The sequence below is a fragment of the Salmo salar genome, chromosome 20, assembly GCF_965601325.2.
Source record: "Salmo salar chromosome 20, fSalSal1, whole genome shotgun sequence".
In the NCBI taxonomy this organism is placed as follows: domain Eukaryota; kingdom Metazoa; phylum Chordata; class Actinopteri; order Salmoniformes; family Salmonidae; genus Salmo; species Salmo salar.
Window position 1 is genome coordinate 32,665,442 of NC_138310.1, and position 21,858 is coordinate 32,687,299.

Below are 21,858 nucleotides of genomic sequence, written 5' to 3' on the forward strand. Positions count from 1 at the left end.
TGTCAAAGCTGACCCTCATATTGAACCATTAAAGCTGTCCCCCATATTAAACCATCAAAGCTGACCCCTCTGACTGTTGATCTCTCTGGCAAACAACCGCCCCATGGTCCCACAGCCTCTCCAGACCAGAATGATTTGACCTAAGACAGACAATGCAGGAAGCTGCAATAGGCCCATGCAACCTAGGGTTTGATACCATCACAAACTAAATCCCTCCTAAACATGACCTTAACTTCATGTTCACATTCCGGTTCAACCCTAACCCTAGCCTTAACCCTAACTTCATGTCTACATCTTAGTTTAACCTTAGCCTCAACCACAACAAACCTAACCCTAACCTTAGCTTCATGTCCACATCCCGGTTCAACTCTAACCCTAGCCCTAACTTCATGTCCACATCACGGTTCAACCCTAAATGTAACCATAACCTTAATTTGGCCCCTCCCCCAAATAGGCTTCCGTCATCTCCAAATTCCCAATGAAAGCCTCGTTGTATATCCAGGGTTTTGACATTGATTAGCTTTACTGGGAGAAATGTGGTGAATCTAAATAGCTAAACAATAAGAACATGCATATAAGGTGCATATAAGAACACAACAAAAATCTAATCTAATTAGATAACAAGCAGGAGTTTGTTTTCTCTTCTTCGCGTGTAGTGGTGGTTCAGAGGCAGGCGGACGCCTTGAATACCTCATTTTCTCAGGCTACATTCCCCGCCCCTCCTCCAGCTGATAGCTGTAAATACCTTTGGTTGTCAGGAAGTGAACTAGTGTGTGTGCCAACTGGAAAATTAAGGGGCAAAATATCTTCAAGCAAAAATAACCGAACGAAATAATCGTGCCTTTGAGGGTATAGTAATTATATTTTCAAGGTAGCTAACTAGTTAGCTACATCGTATTTCTTTCTTGCTCCTGAATTTAATAGCTAGCTGTTTGCAACAAGCTAACGTTAGCTCGCCAGCTAACGTTAGTAGCAAGCTTAAGCCAGGTTTATTTTGAAAATGAAGTTGCTTGTTGTCGCATGTCCACCATCGAGTTGTTTGATTGACTAACTTCTAACATGAACGTACTCAAAATGCCTTGCTAATCAAATATTTTACATTAGCTAGCAAGTTAGCCAGACGTTTCTTGTTCCAGACAGGGGGGGGGTTGCTTGATTGTTTATCTTTCCCAACTAAACTAACGTTAGCTACAGTTTGTTAGGCTAAGGAAACGGTAGTTGGCTAGCTAGAAAGTGCCCCATATTTCTCAACTAAAATAATATTAACTAGCTAGGTTAAGTTATTGAATGACGTATTTGCTGCCACTGATCTAAGTAGAGTGTTTTTAAAGCAGAGATTGCATCATGATTTGATCAATATAGAAAACGAACGTATCAGCTTTGGACATGGAGAAGAAGCATGGAAGGAGTCAACCATGGGGGAAGTTAGTAAAAGTGGACACTCGATCTGAAGTATTGCTTGTCAACAGGGAATGCACTGTCGGGCGAAGAAAAGGTAAAATTACTATCCCACACAGTGACACTAACACAATCACTTCACCATATTGTTACCTGAGTTGCTCAACATATCGTGGAGTTGAGAAACTCAGCCACCATATTGTAGGCTAATTTATAAAAGAGAGAAAGTAATGCGGTAGGACCCTAGCTAACGATTATATATAAATTTTCAATATTTTGTGAACTACCAAAACGCCCTGTTATCGATTTTAATGATTATTGCTTGCACAATCATAATAATGTGTAAAAACTTAAGAAGTAACACTGTTCATTAGTGTGTTTTTATTTTTATAGTTGAACACTTTTAATTAAATGTATGTTGCTTGTTTTGAGGAACTTGTTTATAAATGTTTTGATGTTTATAGACAGAAAATACCATATCCTAGACATGAGTCGGGCAGTGTCTGGGCTCTTTAATAAAACCAGTTAATTCAAGGCACAATACCCCCAGTCTTTAGTTCACCAAACTTAGACACCCTCTCTGATGATAACAAAGCCGTCTATTGAGAACATGTGTGCAGAATATTAAGTAGGCTAGTTTTTTGTATGGATTTTGACCAAGGAAAGGTTATATCTCCTAGGTTTCTGTCTGTGTCTTTCTGCTCTATTATATTGAGTTCCAGGAGTCTGCTTTCCGATACAAAGATACTGAGGCTAATGAGCTAGTCTGTTATGCAGCACCCACAATATGGTATAAAAGAAGAGAGGAATGCATAAACAATAAATCGGCATAGTCATACAATCTCAATGTGGTATTTTCCAAGCTCACTCGTGACGATATCATCAGCCATGTGGCCATTGCCTAAATACTTGTTTTCCTGCTATTTTAAAATAGGTAATGAGTAGGCCCAAATTGTCTTTGTTTACAGTAACATGACATTAACAAAATGCTTTTTACACACAATATAGCACAAAAGCTCCACAACACTAGCCTACTGTATGACAAAATCTAGTTTATTCAAGTTATGTTGAAAATAGTCATCTTTGACTATGTTGTAAAAAAAAAAATTGGTGCATTTTATTAACCGTAACCAACTTTTTCTTTCACCAGGCTGTGATCTTTCCTTTCCTGCTAACAAACTGGTCTCAGGGGATCACTGTAAGATAGTGCAAGATAAGAGCTCAGGGTTGGTGTGGCTGGAGGACACAAGGTATGAAGGGAGTCTTTTTTTTATTTTTTTTCTAAGTACTTTATAGGCTCAATGTAGGTCCATTGTCAAGGATAAACTCAATTATGTATGTTTAATGATATGATAATATGGTAATGTTGAGCATTTTGATTAGTTAATTAGGCTAAATAGATTTTAACCTGCGTTTATGTTTTATTGTTATAGGAAAATGTATTATGCAGATTGTATTTGTTTGTAATCCTGTTTATAGTGACTGATCAGTGTATTTCATGGTGGATTGAACAGATATCTGCCTGCCCAGCACTGCACATCACAGTGTAGTCTAATTTTCAGTGTAAGCAACCAGCTGGCAAATTACACTAACCATCAGTTAAAGAGGTTGTGTTTTACCATGCGCTAATAAGTCAGCAAGATGAAAGGCATTTTCTCTACACGCATTTCTCTAGTGTGCACACACTGCATTAAGGCGTCCGCATGCATAGGTTCGGTTTGCTCCTAGCAGAACTTGGCTAGGCGACATGAACGTCTGTACTTCCTTAAAATACATTCTGTTGAAAAAAAGCGGCAATATTACTGTTTGTCCCTCTTGAAACACCATAGCAACAAATACACTTCCTCAAAATAGTATGATTTAATCTAAGATAACTCAAGAAATCTGTAATTAATTTTGACATTTTTGCCGAAGAGGTCTTAGTCATGCAATTTTACATCTAACTAAGATGTTTGGTGCAGTATTTCTCAAGTGAAACTGAGAACTAGTCTGTCGTTGAATGACAACAAACACTTTATTGAAGAATCCCTACTGTTGACCAGTCACAGAAGGGGGTAGACTTTGGATACCGAACTTCGAAAAGCCTTAAGAAAAAAATGTGTGTGCTCGAACAGCCGGGGGGAAAAAACCTTGCCAAATGCATCCGAAAATCCAAAACGAAGAAAACTTCACAAAATGTGGTCATAATATATGCACCATTTTTTGGGGCTGGGAAGCATACGGTAAGCTTTAGGCTTTACATCATTGAGCAAAGTGGCAGCTCTAACTGTTTTGCTCCTGAATATTGTGGATGCCTTTCCAATAGAAAGATGGAATGCGACAGTGTAGTATCTCAATAGTGTAGGTTAAGATTCCATCCCTATATATCCCATGAAGATAAGCTACTATTTAATAGTTACTATAGTAATAACTGCAGCAAAGTTTTTCTAGCCAGCCAAAACTGAGACACAGTCCTCTCTTGTCTTCGATATCTTCCAAGGTTGCTGATTGAATACATTGAATACAATGACAGACCAGTGTTTTTGTTTTGTTTTTCACACCTCTAGCACCAATGGTACAGTGATTAACATGTCTAAGCTGGTGAAGAAGCAGATTCATATGCTGCAGCATGGAGATGTCATCTACTTTGTATACAGGAAAAACGAACCAGAGCAAAGTACGTTTTTTTTCCTATTTTGACTGGAGTGTTTAGCTCTCATTTTTGTAGCGGTTCATACATTTTTAGTTAGGGCAAATTAAGTCTGATATTTTTAAGTGGTAATTACAAACTTTTAAAGCCTTTTTAAACCGTGCAGGAATTTTCTTGTAACAGCAGGTGATCAAATTAAGATCCATCTGTAAGTGTATAAAGAACTATTTTGGGAGTATTGTAGAAAGAACATAACGTGTTCCTTATTTTCTTCAGAAGGTGTGTATAAATTAGTAGTGCATAGGGTTACAAAGTGAGGGTATGTAAATGGTAACTTTCTAAGTTTACCAGTAAACTACTGGAATTTTGAGAACTTTCTTGAATTTATGTAACATGAAATAAGATGATTATGATATAACAAATAGAATGACACAGCTATAAAGAATTATCCTAAATATAACCCATCAACTTGGTGAATACCGTTTGTGTTTAGTATGAGGGTTTCAGCATGAGATCCTTTATTTTAGAATTTTTTTACACACTTATTTATTTTACTATGTCTTTGTTGTAAATGTTTTTGCACCAAACTAGTTGTGCGAAAAAAATCAATAGTTGGAAGACTTGCAGAGTTAATTGAAAATGATGCCATTGTTGTTTTTAGATGCTTTTTTCCCCCATTTAATTAGGCTATTTACTCTTGAAACGTATGGTCTATCCACTAGAAAGTCATGGACAATATGGACACAGTATGGACACATGAATATTTTATATAAAATGTATATTTATTTAAAGTTATAGAAGTGCAAATGTCCAAAGTTACAATAGATTACCGTAGACCAGGGCACCAGGTAGCCTAGTGGTTAAAGCGTTGGGCCAGTAACCGAAAGGTCGCTAGTTGAAATCCCCGAGCCGACAAGGTGAAAAATATGACGATGTGCCCTTGGGCAAGGTATTTAACCCGAATTGCTCCAGGGTTGCCGTTTATAAGGGCTGACCTTGGCCGTGATCCCACTCTCTCAAGGGTGTCTCAGTGGGAGTTTGGATATGCAAAAAAAATAATTATGAATGACTGAAAATTCCAGTAACTTTGATAAATTACCAGTAGTTTTGCAACCGTAGTATACTGCATAGTGCACACCATTGTTAAGCATTGTCAAGGAAAGCATCTCACTGTACCATGTGCATGTGACCAATAAATGTTGATTTGATTTAGTGCATACAGGTCTTTTAGTCCACTTGTTTTCCTGTGTACCTTCCAGTGCTGCCAACTTGGTTATAAATGCAAACTGTACACAGTGAACTTGCATAATGTGTGTAAACTGAGTTGGACCAGTTGGCCAAGAATGACTTCTCAAAATAAGAGTAATATTCCCTTTTTGGGGATATTTAACGAATTGTACACAAACTTTTGTGTCCCTGCATCTCACCAAACAGCACAGCATCACCAACAGGTACCTAAATGCATACATAAATCACAAGCAATAACTACAGCAGACAACACATGTGGATACCGTTCATAATTCAGTTAGGGTTGAGCAGTTATTTATACTGGTGGATACTGGTGGATTTCCAGGCTCTGGCGGTTTTGTAAAGATGGCCTCTGTATCAGTGGCCTGATGGTATGAGCTGGTACTACTCCTGGTTGAGTGGGTGTGTCAGATTGGTGGCAATTTTCGCTCCTGCCCACCACTCTCTCCAAGAACAGCACTTCCATTTTCTTCAGATTATCTCCACTGATTCTGCTTGACATCTTTACTACAATTTTTTTTTATTTGCTATGATGGATATCTGCTTGTACCAGGCTTGGAAACAGAAAGTGAGAACACTGAACAATTGATGTGTAGAATATGGTTGATATTCTTTTACTTACCTGATATTTATTTAATCTTCACGAAATACAGTCATTGTTGTCCCTTTTTGTATGTCTGTGTGTTTGCAGTCCAGGAGAGTTTTCAGTCAATTATAGTTCCAAGATATTTGTATTGCTCAACTGATTCTATTTGTTCTGAGTCAATGTGGATGGGCCTGGTGTCGTCTTCTTATAGTTCTTAACTTTGTCATTTCCTTGTTTTTTTTCAGGAGTCAGTAAAAAAAAATTCAATTGAGTGAAGTATAACAATCTCTTGCTTCTACAGACATTGCCTACATGTATCAGTCCATAAAACCAGAGAGGACATTCTCACAAGACACAATTGGTAAGTATAAAATAACCAAATCAATGTGATATTTGATTGCTACCTCTTGACTTTGCATATTTTTTATGAAAAACATTTATAGGGTGATTTTAATTATCTTGTTTGTTGCTTTTCACCCTTTCTCACCATGTCAGGTGGTGCCACCAGATGCTCAGTAATGCAGCAGAAAGCCCAGACCTGCCCTGTTACAGCTGCAGTATGTGTGTCTGTGGAGCCATTCCTTGTTGGACCTCCACGGGAGCAGCAGGCCTTGGATGAACCCCAGCCCTCCACCTCCTCCCATCACCTCCACACAGCCTGTTCCTCTGCAGCCTCCCTCCTGCACTCCTCTGCCTTAGGTAGGCTTTCCATCTGGCCCGTGCTTCCTCTTTATGGTGCTCATTGAGGGGAAGCAGGGACTGGGAAGTAAATCTGTGTTTCACCCTCCTCCTCAAATTCTTCGACCGGAATAGCATGGTCTCCCCTTGATTGTGCCAGCTTTGTTCACTCTCCCTTACTTCTTTCAAAGGACAGCTCTTGCCGAATGATATTATGCCAGACTTTTATGATCACAACTACTTGTAAATCTTCCCATATTCAAGAACAGGCACAGGTAACTGAATTTGCCCCAATCATATGGCCTTTTGATCATTCTCTGTTGTGCATCCTTTCTCCCTTCTCCTGCTGCTGCTGAAGGCAAGGCTGGACAGCACAACACTAACCTCTTCTGCTCAACAGACACACGACAGACTGAAGCCCAGAACCGAGTCACAATGTTGTATAAGGAGGAGGAGGAGAAGGACATGGAGCCAGAGAGAAAAAGGAGGAAAACTGACAGTGCTGGTCAGTGCATTCAGTGTCATTACATTGTGGAATATTGACACTTGGTTGGTGACACTTGATTGTAACAGTGTTGTCCCCCTTTCCCTTCCTAGACAAGGACTATGATTTTGGACTGCCTCATACTTCCAGTATTGCGGTGTTCGGCCCCAGCCCAGCTAAGGTTTCTCTTATCAGGGATCTGTTGGGAAAAGCTGCTGTGACTGTGGAAGAAGGCAAGACTGACAAGATGGAGGAGTCCCTCACCTGTATCATCTGTCAGGACCTACTTCATGACTGTGTCAGGTACAGCAAGACTCTACCTACTACTACATTAGAAAATAGGCCCACTCCTCTATTTCATTGCTTGTGGCTCCTCGCAGCAGATGAACATAGCAATGCTTCAATAAATATAATATATCAAGAGTCGTATTAACACAACATTTTATAATTCCTAGTAATTCTAATTTTGTTCTATAAGACAGAAAGGTGCCTCTACTGCGTGTTAATGGTATCAGCTCCCTGTGTGTCCCCCATGCAGCCTGCAGCCCTGTATGCACACCTTCTGTGCTGCATGTTACTCTGGCTGGATGGAGCGCTCGTCTCTCTGCCCCACCTGCCGTTGCCCTGTAGAGAGGATCCGCAAGAACCACATCCTCAACAACCTGGTGGAGGCCTACCTTATCCAACACCCAGGTTTGTATTCAATCTGCCCGACTCTACCCTTGTACCCCCATTAACACTATTGTGGATAGCGACCAGCTCTTCCCCCTGTTAAACTCTGTATTTGTGTCTACGTCTGTCTCCTATTTTGTTCTGTGTGGATGGACCCAAATAAAGCATGGAAATGTTGACCCTGTGTTGACCCTTTGTGTCCACAGAGAAGTGTCGCAGTGAGGAGGACCTGAAGAGCATGGACAGCCGGAACAAGATAACTCGGGACATGCTGCAGCCAAAGATTGAGCGTTCCTTCTCTGATGAAGAGGGCAGCTCCGATTATCTCTTTGAGCTCTCCGACAACGACAGTGACACCTCCGATATCGGGTCAGACAGAAGAGTAGCTGTGTGTGTGACTGTGACCATGTCTGTGACCCTGTGTGTATGGTTGACCAAGAGTGTGTGGTTTGTTTTTCTCCCTCTAAAACATTCTTCTTCCTGTTGTTGTGTTTCCACAGCCAGCCCGTTGTGATTTGCAGACAGTGTCCAGGCTACAGGAAGGAGGTCAGCCAGGTACTGTGGGCCACAGGGCCAGCCCCAACAGCTCTTCTAGGACCAGTCCTACCGGCCCCTCTAGGACCAGCCCCACCAACTCCTGAGGACAGGCCAGGGAAACCCCCTGGGGCTGGGGAATCAACATTATCAACATGCTCTGATGTCCCCACTACAGGTACTGAACTATGTGTCCATCTGTTGCTCATGGTAACGGCTTACATATTAGAAATAAAAGCATTAAATAAATGTAAGTGTTTTATGTTGTGTTGGTTGATTAGGGAGTTATGACAACACAATGTAGTGCACTTACAGCTCAAATTAAATATCAGTATGTTGCACTCGCCTGGACACAGAAATATGTGACAATGCTTGTAGCGTAATTGTTGGATCTGTAGGACCTTGACCCAGAGGACATGTCTCTCTGTGTCCTGTCCTCCTGCAGCTCCTCAGGATTACACATGTCCTCCTCTGGGCAGCCATGTCATCTGCACCTGCTGCCTGCAGCCCATGCCAGACCGCCGCGCCGAGCTCATTGGCCAGCAACTCTCCACTCAGCAATGTGAGTGGCCCGCAGGCCTGTCAATCAATGTTAATGGACCAATGGCAAGAGTGCTTTGGCTGAAGGTGCTGATGGGTGTGGTTCTTTGTGTTGGCTAGGTGTGGCGTGCCTGCGGCCCTTCTGTCACATGTACTGGGGCTGCCAGAGGATCGGCTGTCAGGGCTGCCTCGCACGTTTCAGTGGTGCGTCTCTGCTCTACTACTCCTAGATTTACTTTCAAAGTGTGTCACTAATACTTTCAACAGTAAATAAACATTCAAGGTTGAACGAAAAGGTAAGGTTAGGAGAATTGGTATCAGGTTGTAGTACTTGATCGCATATAAGGTTTGTGCATATTTTGTTTAATTGACCTTAGTAAATAAACAGGTAGAAACTTTGCTCTGGGCTGATTGATGCTTAGTTAAACCAGAGCTTCTGAGGGATTTCCGAGGTAACACTATCATTGTGGTTAGTTTATTGAAAATAGTGGTGGAAATTTACCAAAATATTGCCTGTATTGTCCCTATGTCTTACACATAATTTGTTATCACATTGCAGTATCATGTTTACCAGTATGAGAAATATAATATCCATGTCTTTGTCCACAGAACTCAACCTTACAGACAAATGCCTGGACGGTGTTCTGAACAGCAATAACTATGAATCAGAGATCCTCCAGGTACTTCCTTTCTACTCTTCGGCTCTAACCATTGATCGGTCTGAACACCCAGAAACAGCATCTGCATTCTTTGGGCCGGTTTCCCAGACACAGATTAAGCTTAGTCCTGGATATAAAAGCTATTTCAATGAAGATTCTCCATTGACCATGCTTTTTAGTCCATGAATAGTCTTAATCTGTGTCTGGGAATTGGGAAACTGGTGCCTGGTTACATAACCCAGGTTAAGTGAATCTATTTCCTTTGCATTTGTTTATAACTTCTCTACTACAGCGATCACTAACGTCTAATATATAACCTGTCATCCTTCCGCCTTTATAGAGTTACTTGTCAGCCAGAGGGATGTCGTGGAGGGACATGCTACAGGAGGGTCTTCAGGGCCTGCAACAGGGAACCTTCTATCTGTCTGGTCAGTCTGACACTATCCTCGTCACCTCACATAAAACTTGAGATTGGAAGCATTCCAGGTTGTCTTTTTTGCATTTGCATTGCACATCTCCAAAAATTCCTACATCATATAAATGTGCTTCCTGAGACACCATTTCCAGGTCTTTTATTTCCATATCTCGTGACTGCAAAAACGATGAGCTGCAATTCCACCTTTAAGCTTCCCATCTTGAACATGGTTCTCAATCTTATTGACAGTGCAGAGCATCCTTCCAACTCACTTTGGGACACACTAGTAACTCTATCTCTCCCTCTCTCTCTCCATGTTTTGTATCTCAGATTATCGCATCAACAGTAACGCCATACTCTGTTTCTGCTGTGGCCTGCGAGCCTTCGGGGAGCTGGCCTACAAATACAGACAGAACATCCCTGCCTCGGCGCTTCCTGGTGAGCGAGAGCAGCCTCTAACTCAGCGGTTCCCAAGCTAGGGGTCGCAACGCCATGTGGGGTCACCTGATATGCAAATGGGATTGCCTGTTATTAAAATGGGGTCATGGGAGAATTTCCAAAATACGGAGGATTTTTAAATGTATACACTACGGGTCAAAAGTTTTACAACACCTACTCATTCAAGGGTTTTTATTTTTACTATTTTCTACATTATAGAATAATAGTGAACACATGAAAACTATGAAATAACACACATGGAATCGTGTAGTAACCAAAAAAGTGTTAAACAAATCAAAATTATATTTGAGATTCTTCAAACAGTCACCCTTTGCCTGATGACAGATTTGCACACTCTTGGCATTCTCTCAACCAGCTTCATGAGGTAGTTACCTGGAATCCATTTCAATTAACAGGTGTGCCTTGTTAAGTTAATTTGTGGAATTTCTTTCCTTCTTAATGCATTTAGGCTAATCAGGTGTGTTGTGACAAGGTATGGGTGGTATACAGAAGATGGCCCTATTTGGTAAAAGACCAAGTCCATATTATGGCACGAACAGCTCAAATAAGCAAAGAGAAATGACAGTCCATCATTGCTTTAAGACATGAAGGTCAGTCAATATGGAGAATTTCAAGAACTATTCTTCAAGTGCAGTCGCAAACACCATCAAGCGCTATGATGAAACTGGCTGTCATGAGGACCGCCACAGGAAAGGAAGACCCAGAATTACCTCTGCTGCGGAGGATAAGTTCATTAGAGGTACCAGCCTCAAAAATTGCAGCCCAAATAAATGCTTCACAGAGTTCAAGTAACAAACACATCTCAACATCAACTGTTCATAAGAGACTGTGTGAATCAGGCCTTCATGGTCGAATTTCTGCAAAGAAACCACTGCTAAAGGACACCAATAAGAAGAAGGAACTTGGGCCTCCCGAGCCGCGCAGTGGTCAAAGGCACTGCATTGCAGTGCTAACAGTGCCACTAGAGATTCTGGGTTCGAGTCCAGTCTCTGTCGCAGCTGGCCGCGACACAATTGGCCCAGCGTCGTCCGGGTTAGAGGATGGTTTGCCCGGCAGGGATGTCCTTGTCCCATCGCGCACTAGTGACTCCTGTGGCGGGCCGGGTGCAGTGCACGCTGACATGGTCGCCAGGAGTACGGTGTTTCCTCCAACAACATTGGTGCGGCTGGATTTCGGGTTAAGTGGGCATTGTCAAGAAGCAGTGCGGCTCGGTTAGGTTGTGTTTCGGGGGATGCACTGCTCCCGACCTTCGCCTCTCCCGAGTCCGTATGGGAGTTGCAGCGATGAGACAAGACTGTAACTACCAATTGGATACCACGAAATTGGGGAGGAAAAATAATAAAAAAGAGGAGACTTGCATGGACCAAGAAACACAAGCAATGGACATTAGACCGGTGGAAATGTGTCCTGGAGTCCAAATTGGAGATTTCTGTTTCCAACTGCCGTGTCTTTGTGAGACCCGGTATGGGTGAACGGATTATGTCTGCATGTGTATTTCCCAACGTAAGGCATGGAGGAGGAGGTGTTATGGTGTGGTGTTGCTCTGCTGGTGACTCTGTCTGTGATTTGATTTAGAATTCAAGGCACACTTAACCAGTCTACCACAGCATTTTGCAGTGATACGCCATCCCATCTGGTTTGGGCTTAGTGGGACTATCATATTTTTTTTTTAACAGGACAATGACCGAACACACCTCTGGGCTGTGTAAGGGCTATTTAACCAAGGAGAGGGATGGAGTGCTGCATCAGATGACCTGGCCTCCACAATCCCCCGACCTCAACCAAATTGAGATGGGTTTGGAAGAGTCGGACCGCAGAGTGAAGGAAAAGCAGCCAACAAGTGCTTAGCATATGTGGGAACTCCTTCAAGACTGTTGGAAAAGTATTCCAGGTGAAGCTGGTTGAGAGAATGCGAAGTGTGTGCAAAGTTGTCATCAAGGCAAAGGGTGGCTATTTGAAAAATCTCGAATATAAAATATATTTTGGTTACTACATGATTCCATATGTATTATTTCATAGTTTTGATGTCTTCACTATTCTACAATGTAGAAAATAGTAAAAATAAAGAAAAACCCTTGAATGAGTAGGTGTTCTAAAACCTGTGTGTGTGTGTGTGTGTGTGTGTGTGTATATACAGTGCGTTCAAAAAGTACTCAAGACACCTTGTCTTTTTCCACATTTTGTTACAGGCTTATTCTAAAATGGTTTAAATCAATGATTTTCCTCAATCTACACACACTACCCCATATTGACAAAGTGAAAATGGGTTTTTAGAAATTGTTGCTAATTCATAAAAAACAGATACCTTACTTACATAAGTATTCAGACCCTTTGCTATGAGACTTGAAATTGAGCTCAGGTGCATCCTGTTTCAATTGATCATCCTTGATGTTTCTACAACTTGATTGGAGTCCACCTGTGTTAAACGTAATTGATTGGACATGATTTGGAAAGGCGCACACACCTGTCTATATAAGGTCCCACAGTTGACAGTGTGTGTCAGAGCAAAAACCAAGCCATGAGGTTGAAGGAATTGCCCGTAGAGTCCCGAGAAAGGATTGTGTCGAGGCAAATATCTGGGTAAGGGTACCAAAACATTTCTGCAGTATTGAAGGTCCCCAAGAACACAGTGGCCTCCATCATTCTTAAATAGTAGAAGTTTGGAACCACCAAGACTCTTCCTAGAGCTGGCTGCCCGTCCAAACTGAGCAATCAGGGGAGAAGGGCCATGGTCCGGGAGGTGACCAAGACCACGATGGTCACTGACAGAGCTCCTGAGCTTCTCTGTGGAGATGGGAGAACGTTCCAGAAGGACAACCATCTCTGCAGCACTCCACCAATCAGACCTTTATGGTAGAGTGGCCAGACGGAAGCCACTCCTCAGTAAAAGCCAAAGGCACCTAAAGGACTCTCAGACCATGAGAAACAAGATTCTCTGGTCTGATGAAACCAAGATTTGGCCTGAATGCCAAGCGTCACATCTGGAGGAAACCTGGCACCATCCCTACGGTGAAGCATGGTGGTGGCAGCATCATGCTGTGGGGATGTTTTTCAGTGGCAGTGACTGGGAGACTAGTCAGGATCGAGGGAAAGATGAACGGAGCAATGGACAGAGAGATCCTTGATGAAAACCTGCTCCAGAGACCTCAGACTCTCTTCCAACAGGACAATGACCCTAAGCACACAGCCAAAACAACGCAGGGGTGGCTTCGGAACAAGTCTCTAAATGTCCTTGATGGGCCCAACCAGAGCCCGGACTTCAACCCGATCAAACATCTCTGGAGAGACTTGAAAATAGCTGTACAGCGACACTCCTCATCCAACCTGACAGAGCTTGAGAGGATCTGCAGAGATCAATTGGATAAACTCTCCAAATACAGGTGTGTGCCAAGCTTGTAGCATCATACCCAAGAAGACTCGAGGCTGTAATCGCTGCCAAAGGTGCTTCAACAAAGGACAGAATTCTTGTGATATTTCAGTTTTGTATTTTTAATACATTTGCAAAAATTTCTAAACCTGTTTTTTGCTTTGTCATTATTGGGTATTGTCTGTAGGTTAATGAGGGGGAAAAAACAATTTTAATACATTTTAGAATAAGGCTGTAAGATAACAATGTGGAAAGTCAATTGATCTGAATACTTTTCAAATGCACTGAATTAATTAGACAATATTATATCTCAATCATTGTAATGTGGTTTAACCTTTTAAAAATAAAAAGGAAAATTATTAAAATCTAAAAGATTTAAATTAAACCAGAGCTCCTTTAGATCATGGGAAAAGGCTGCACGGTGAATGGCTAAACCCGCTATGCTAATAAACCACACACTATTGCAGAGACTTTGATATTACCGGCCGCAATTGATATGGTGAAAAGGGGGGGGGGGGGCAGCAGAGGCACAAACTCACATCAATACCTTTTTGATAGATAACTGTTAAACTAAGAATGTATGCTATTGCTAGCAATCAAGAGGAAACTGAACGACTCAAACTCCCCAGCTTATGATCTCCAAATGGACGTTATGTGTGAGGGCCGAGATGCCCATGCATTGACTTTTGCTTTACATGTCAGGGATAATATTCACGAGAACAGATTGTTCTGTCTCACGATTCCCAAGCATGAAACGGAACATGGGATGTTCAGTGTGCTTCAAGTCTATAAAGACGGAAAACAATCGAAGGATGGGCTTTTGCACCCTCCATCTATGGCGGGACGGCAGGCAGGCCTCTGCACTCTAGTTATGAGTATGTCTCCCTCTGCCTTATGGACGCATTGTATGATACACCGAGAGCAACTGTCGGTAAAAGAGCTGAGCACAGATCTCGGGGATATACTGCAGCAGGTAACTTTGATTGTAAACCACATCAAGCCACACACTGCGCGCACGCCTGTTTGCGAAACAATGTGGAGATCTGGGATCAGATCATCTCCACATTCTACACATGTGTGAAAAATGTTTTATTGGAGAGTCTTTCTAAAGCGAAACATGCCCCCTTCCATCGGCTGTGCATGTTTCTAACAGAAAATGGCATCAGTGACCACGTTTACATGCACACCAATATCCCATTATTATTCAGGATAATGAAGTATTCTGATTTTGAGTTGACACATAAACACCGAAAAAGCTTGTATCCCGGTTATGAAAAACCCGGGTAAAATACCTGGCATATGCTGATTTAAGAAAGGGATGCTGTAGCATTTTATCCCGTTTACTGTTGTTTCTGCGCAGGCTCAGTTTCGCATGTCATGGGTGTTGTGGGATGTTTTCATCTGATTTTCAAACGAATCCCTTCAAAAAGTAGGCTACCTGCGCAGTTCGATCCACCATAATAATTTAGTCTATAATTTATTCACTATAATTTACTACTAAGTTTCTGCTTATTGCCGACATTTTGGTAGTCCATTGTTATTGTTTCCAACATTTTGGTAGGCCATTATTATGGTTTCCAACATTTGGTAGGCCATTTGTTTGTCAACTAGTTAGATACATGCAGCTTCTCTTCTGTCAACGTATTGCACCAGAAGACTAAATAAAGTAGTGCTCACCAGAATGTCTTGCATCGATAGAATGAATGCATTAGTAACCTGGTTAACATAGGTAAAGTTGTCTGTTTCGTTTAAGAACCGGGTAGAATATGCAATAACTTCAAAACAGTGGAAAAATAGTCTAATGTCATCCGTTTGACCGGTTATAAGGAAATGAAAAGCTGAGAACACGATTTAAACACTTTTCAGATAAGACTTCAATTCGTCTTGGGTGAATATTTTATGTGGTTGAAATACTGTCTGCTTGCATAAGTGTCAAAGATGGCACATTTGCATTTTCTCGAGAGATGCTGAAACAAGTAAATATTTCTCCACTCCTGTTCCCAAGACCAAGCTAACATTTGTTGAATAATTTCACCGCAAGAAATACACAATTCTCCAGGAGTTAATATTATATTACGCTACATGTGAGTGGTTATAGGCCCTAAAGTCAGAGTCCATATTTCAGTTACTATTCCATTTAACCCATATATTTAAATTAGGAATATTTTGTTTATTCATGGTCACAGGGATACTCATGAGCGGGTTATTAAAGGTGCATGTAAACAACTTATCCAGAATAAGACCTTAAGTGGGATATGAGCTAATATCCAGAATACTGTTAGTAAACGTGGTCACGAAGTGTTCCACACGAGTGATTACTGCTCACCACCAACTCTTGGAAGAGCACTTAGGGACCTACTTCCCAATCCGTTTGACTGTCATTCTGGCTCAGTTGACATGCCGGTAAGTGAACTCGAACAGCTGATCGAGCTGTCTTGACCAAATGCATTCACGGGTCACTACGGAGGAGTTTTGGTTCCTGACCCAAAGGAAATAACATGCCATCTCCCTCTGAGCAGTGATGTTGCCTTCAAAACAACTGGTAACTTGTAAATCTCAGACTTCCGTGCGTTCAAGACAACTGGGAACTCGTAAAAAATATATTTTTGAACGGTTATCCAACTCGGAATTCCAACTCGAACTATGGCCTCTTTCTAGAATTCCGACTTTCCGATCTGAAGATCACTGACGTCATGATTTGACCTCATAGTTCCCAGTCGTCTTGAAATCAACCATAAAACTCATGGTACCCTTCGCCAGATTATATCTGTGTGAAACTGGATTCAGTGCTCTCGTCTGCATTAAAACCAAATATCGATCCAGGTTGGATGTGACAGCAGAGATGAGATGCGTCGACCACGCCCCTTGACTTTGAGAACCTCAGACGCGACATGCTTCAAGCACACCCATCTCATTAGTGGTGGTGAGATAAGACACATTATGTCTGACTAATTTGCAATTGACTGTCATAGCTCCACATTAAAAGTATGTGATGGTGAGTTAAGACAATCAGAAATACTGTTAGAATGTTTTTCTATTTTCTGCCATAGGCCCAAATAAAGTAAACCATTGGCTGTTAATTAGGAAACAGTTTTTTTTCACATGGTTGAGGTCGTGAGAAAATACGTTTGGGAACCCCTGCTCTAAATGCTGGATACTGGGAGATGACAATTCCCATTCAGAAAACTTGAATGTCCTCAGAGGCAATTCATTTGGAAGCAATCACAATATATCAATACAGTGAACTAGCATGTGTTAAATATGAGTTAAGCTTTTATTTGTTTGATATTCATTCCCACAGCTGTTGTGACGTCTCGGCCAGACTGTTATTGGGGACGCAACTGCCGTACTCAAGTCAAGGCACACCACGCCACGTAAGTTACAAGATGTGGCCTTTATTCCATTTTCTGAATAGGTCTCCATAGTCTGGGTTTTTAAGATTTTGTATGGATAGATATCACAGGCCGGTGACACCTTAATTGGGGAGGACGGGCTCATAGTAATGGCTGGAACAGAATAAATGGAATGGTATCAAACATGTGGTTTCCATGTGTTTGATGCCATTCCATTCTCTCCATTCCAGCCATTATTATGAGCCGTCCTCCCCTCTGTAGCCTCCTGTGGGAGATATGCGTTCTATTGCGTGGCTGTACATGCATTCTACCAACAGAGGGCGTTATTGTATAAGCTTGGCCAATCACAGCTGGTGTTAGAGGAAAGGTACAATCACTCCTTCACACTTCACAGCTCCTCACACAGCAGCTCTGCTTCTGATACAAGATGGGACATGTTTTGTATTGTTTCCCTTTTACTTTGTTGCAGGAAATTCAACCACATATGTGAGCAGACCCGTTTCAAGAGCTGAAGAGCCTCGTAGGTGACCTGCTATGCAAGGCTCTCCTGCGAACACTGGAGTGTACACAGACTTCCAAGGATCTCCTGTCTTACTCTCATATGTACAGTGATCATTTTACTCCCTTATTAAGCAGCGCCTTGCTGTGAGGAAAGGTATCTCTTAGGTAATATTACTTGTAGTTCTCTCACAGGCTTTATAGACTTATGTATTTGATGATATGCTGAAATTGCAATCACACTCTTTTGGCTAGGTCATGATTAGCCAGCCTAGTGTTCTAGGTATAGTAGGGGTGAGTGGGATAGTGCTGTGCACTCCACACAGTACGAGCGGATTCCCCTATATGATGATGACAGACTTATATCTTATGTGGAATATGATCATCATCACCCTTCATTCCAGTATCATGTCCTTTTGGGCGAGGGATATATTAAAGAAATCTGCTGAAGACCATTGGCAATCAAAATGGACTTTGGCCATACGTGCTGTTACACAGTGCCATCTTTTGACAGTTTAAGGCTCATATTGATATTAGTAAGATGTTGATACTTTTCCTATTTCCGTGTGCCTGAGTAATTAACTGAGTAGTTAACTGTTTTCCTTTCTCTTAACTTGTGGTCTAGTACTTTAGATATCTTGGAGAATTATGTGTTTGAATTAGAATCTACAGCTTCCTACTCAACCGCTTACTGTGGTGTTCTAAACATCTAAGTAGTATTCATATGTTGATAATAGAAACTTCCCCCAAACAAACTAGGTTGAAGCACAGCTATGTTATCAAAAGACTTATCCATATACAGACTTTGAGGTTTCTTGTGGTTCATATTTATGGATGACAGATTCAGTGGCACCATTTTGAATTCAGACTGTTGCTGCTTCTGCATATTAATAAGACTGCTAACTGAAAAGACAAGTGCAATGGAAAGGGAGTTGTACTTAGTTTTGGGAAAAGGGGGATTTCTGCTAGTTTGATGTGGATTTCCCAACAAGGGCAAAAAGCCCTGTCAAAGCTGAGAATAACATGGTTCAACTAGAATCAATGGGAAAGTTAGTTGTATAGGATTTCAGTTCTTCCGGCAGGGATAAGGGTTATATGTGGAAATGTAGTTTTATCTGAGGCTGGGAAAGGCAGGGGTATTCAGTTATATGCTTTGCTCAGGGTAATCAACATAAAGCTGATTTTAAAATGGTGCATTAGAGAAGCTTTCTCAGACCTAGACTAGTACTAACAGCCAATGCAGTTTTTTTGTTAGAATGCACACTGGTTTGCTAGAGTTTAGGGGGTGACATTGTTCCTCATTGTTACATTATATTAAGTTAGTGGTGTTGGCTAAATATATTAAGCAAGCAACTTGATCATACGGGTTCTATCATACTTATTAGTATGATAGAACCAGGTAGCCTAGTGGTTAGAGCATTGGGCCTGTAACCGAAAGGTTGCTGGATCGAATCCCCGAGTTGACAAGGTAAAAATCTGTTGTTCTGCCCCTGAACAAGGCAGTTAACCCACTGTTCCTAGGGTGTCATTGTAAATAAGAATTTGTTCTTAATTGACTTGCCTATTTAAATAAAGGTTACATAAAACATTTTTAAAAACGTAAGGATTGAGGACATTAAGGACATGTTTTTCAATATATAGAAAGCGTTACCTTGGAGAATGTTGGATAGATCTTATAATAGTTTTGTTTGTCAGAGGGGTATTTAACTCTATTGTGCTATGTTTGTATTGTTTTGGAGACACAAATGAACAAATACCATGGTTTGGTCAAACCTCATCAGTTAAACCCTTAATTGGTGCAATTTCCCATAATAACTGAGGAAATAACACATTGCTATTTGGTCAGGCATTTTTATCTGGCAGTGAAAGCACCCTTACCAAGTTGGAATTGAAGAAAACAACATTTTGTCATTTCTAACAATGGAGACTGAAAGTGGGCTCTATTGCTCTTAGAAAAGAGACTAGAGGTGTAAAAGTCTCACGCTGCAAGACATGTTGCTGTAGAAGAACTGCTGGGGTGATCTAAAATCTCCAGGATTATAGTATGAGACAATTAGGTTGCATTCACACATGCAGCCCAATTCTGATCATTTTTTCACTCATTGGTCTTTTTGAATAATCAGATTATCCCTTTTTGCCAATAATTGGGCAAAATATCTGAATTGGACTGCCTGTGTAAATGCAGCTTAGTTGCGAGAAATCCTGCCTGTCTAATTCAGTACTCACAGAGATACAGGTGTCACTTTTATAGATCAACCCGAGACAACTGGCTGTGTCTTACTTCTGCGTTTTGTCTTAGTAGAAGGCTACTATCAACAACCAGATGTCCATAATGTTGTGTAGAACCATAAACAGTAGACACTTGTCTCTTACTGTTTTGAGACATCGGTCACATTCTCTGTAAATTACTGACAAATCATTATGGAAGTCAAATCGGCCCAATGTCTGCAGACCTTTAGTCTAGATAGAATGGCCTGATATACTAATGTTCTTCATGAGGCCTTATATATTGAAAAGTAGGAAAAAGATAACTAAGTTGTTAGTAGTGAAGTAGATTGTGAATTGTGACATTAAATTGACAATGATTTAAGAGGAAAAAGTAGTTTGCTCAAACTTAGTGTTTACAAGCAAGTCTAGCTTTGAGGTTATTTACTTTTATAATTCAGCTCGCACACATTGAAAGTATGAATCACTAATTTGAAGACTTAACCAAGATTACAATTAGGTTGGGATTCAAACAAACACAGATTAATGACCTGTTCACAGCGATAGACTTTTGAAGGCAACTTCCCAAACGTTCATGGAGATCACGTTATCTGTAAAGGCCACGGATGTCGGCTCAAGCAGGAATTACCTTTAAAAGTCCATCGGACCACACTGGTACTTTATCTGCGTTTTGTTTGAATCCTGGCACCAAGCTGAACTGTAATAAGCACTGCAGAAATGGTGCAGGCTACAACTCTGTCCTGTAACTTCAATGGATATTGAAACATCCATTGAGAAATATCCTTGTGCAATCAATGTGTGTGGAACTCAGGTTTGGAGCTGAAACTCTACCTATGTAACAATATACCCTCATTGGGACTGTTTAGTGGCAATATTCACACTCTCAGACCGACTCTTCTGGGCTGGTATAAAGGGGGGCAAATATGGGCACGCTTTCTGCCAGAGCTCATGTCTTTTATTTGTGATCTTACGGGCTGGATTCAATCCGTATCGTGGTAGATCAGCGTAAAGATCACTTCCGATTGAGCTGACATATGCAGTGTTTACAGTGAATGCCGTCTCCGCGACCGTGAGAACATTGCCTTTAATTGTCAATCGCGCTATAAAGCGGATCTTCAGTGCAACGGATTGAATAGAGCCCTAAATCGCGGTTTCCCTGTTGTGGGTTCATACTGTGGAATTCCTGAGAGGCTCAGGCAATAGCTCAGCACAACACCCCCCAGCCAGCTGATCCCTCCCTACAGCAGCGCTGAACCTTAATTATAACAGGAGGATCTGGGCACCCTAAGCCAACAACAGTGCAAGCCACCGATCAGGAATGGGTGTTAGGAGGCTTTGGAGGGTGCTTTGCATTCTTAGAGGGAAACGCTGTATTCTAGGGAAAATATTTCCTCACTTTGTGAGAAAGTCTGGACCAAGATGCTCTGTACTAACAGTATGACCAGACAGTATAAAGGCCTGGTCGGGGCAAGTTGAATTCTACCTCATCAAAGCTCCCGAGACGTTCTGAACAATCTGGTCTGTACTTTTATTTTTTGTGGATTCTAATAAGTGGGGGACTGACTGGACGGCAGTTAGAGAAGCGCTGTTACGTTTTAATGCAGGGGAACACAACTGGTCCTCTGGGTTGAAAGCGGCTGCTGTTTTGTTTTATTTTTTCTTGCCTTTGTCAATCGGCGACCAATTTAAAGCTGGGAGTTCAACCAGGTGTATGCACTGCACTCTGATCAATTAGTTAATCAACTTAATAAAGTGGTATTGATGTATCAATATATAGCCAGGTATAAATGAAAACCAATGGGACTGTGATTCTTAAGGACTGGAGTTGTGCTTCCTAGTTGAATGCCTTTGTGAGCTTTTTGTGCCCCCTGTATTAGCAATGCTAAAATACGTCTTATGTATATGGCTCTAACATGTCTGTTTTAGTGCACTAATAAAGTATTGCTAAATGTGTTCCCTCATTGTGTTTAAGATGCACGACTTGCTACTGACCACTTTCAATGGACATCAAATTATCAAAAACTGAAGCAGCAATTTATGTAAACCTTTATTAAAAGTTCTTTGCACAAATTCCCACCAAGCCTATTTATTTTCTGTTGCAATTGCTATGTT

The 21,858-nt window shown here is 41.4% G+C and overlaps 1 protein-coding gene across 3 annotated transcripts; it reads left to right on the forward strand.

The window, feature by feature from the left end:
- Positions 1 to 504: 504 nt before the first annotated feature.
- On the forward strand, positions 505 to 21,699 carry LOC106580459 (E3 ubiquitin-protein ligase CHFR). Of its 3 annotated transcripts, none has more exons than XM_014161557.3 (18): positions 505 to 871; positions 1,363 to 1,495; positions 2,549 to 2,648; positions 3,945 to 4,054; positions 6,163 to 6,222; positions 6,357 to 6,560; positions 6,940 to 7,044; positions 7,137 to 7,326; positions 7,562 to 7,716; positions 7,902 to 8,064; positions 8,196 to 8,407; positions 8,675 to 8,791; positions 8,890 to 8,973; positions 9,379 to 9,449; positions 9,769 to 9,856; positions 10,174 to 10,281; positions 16,971 to 17,043; positions 17,492 to 21,699. In XM_014161557.3, the coding sequence occupies exons 2-18, from the start codon at positions 1,387 to 1,389 to the stop codon at positions 17,532 to 17,534; spliced, it is 1,992 nt and encodes a 663-aa protein (XP_014017032.1). In that variant the 5' UTR covers positions 505 to 871; positions 1,363 to 1,386; the 3' UTR covers positions 17,535 to 21,699. The 3 variants fall into 3 exon arrangements, with proteins under 3 accessions (XP_014017032.1, XP_014017031.1, XP_045559194.1); XM_014161556.3 differs by having other exon boundaries at positions 506 to 849; XM_045703238.2 differs by lacking the exons at positions 505 to 871; positions 3,945 to 4,054 and having other exon boundaries at positions 1,362 to 1,495.
- The last annotated feature ends 159 nt before the right edge of the window (positions 21,700 to 21,858 follow it).

What these genes read in the sequence shown, in the direction of transcription:
- LOC106580459 (XM_014161557.3), top strand. Translation starts at nt 1,387, where the DNA reads ATGGAGAAGAAGCATGGAAGGAGTCAACCATGGGGGAAGTTAGTAAAA. An exon ending in AGTGACACCTCCGATATCGG is followed by an intron (nt 8,065 to 8,195) that starts GTCAGACAGAAG and finishes GTGTTTCCACAG; the next exon opens with CCAGCCCGTTGTGATTTGCA. An exon ending in GCAACTCTCCACTCAGCAAT is followed by an intron (nt 8,792 to 8,889) that starts GTGAGTGGCCCG and finishes TGTGTTGGCTAG; the next exon opens with GTGTGGCGTGCCTGCGGCCC.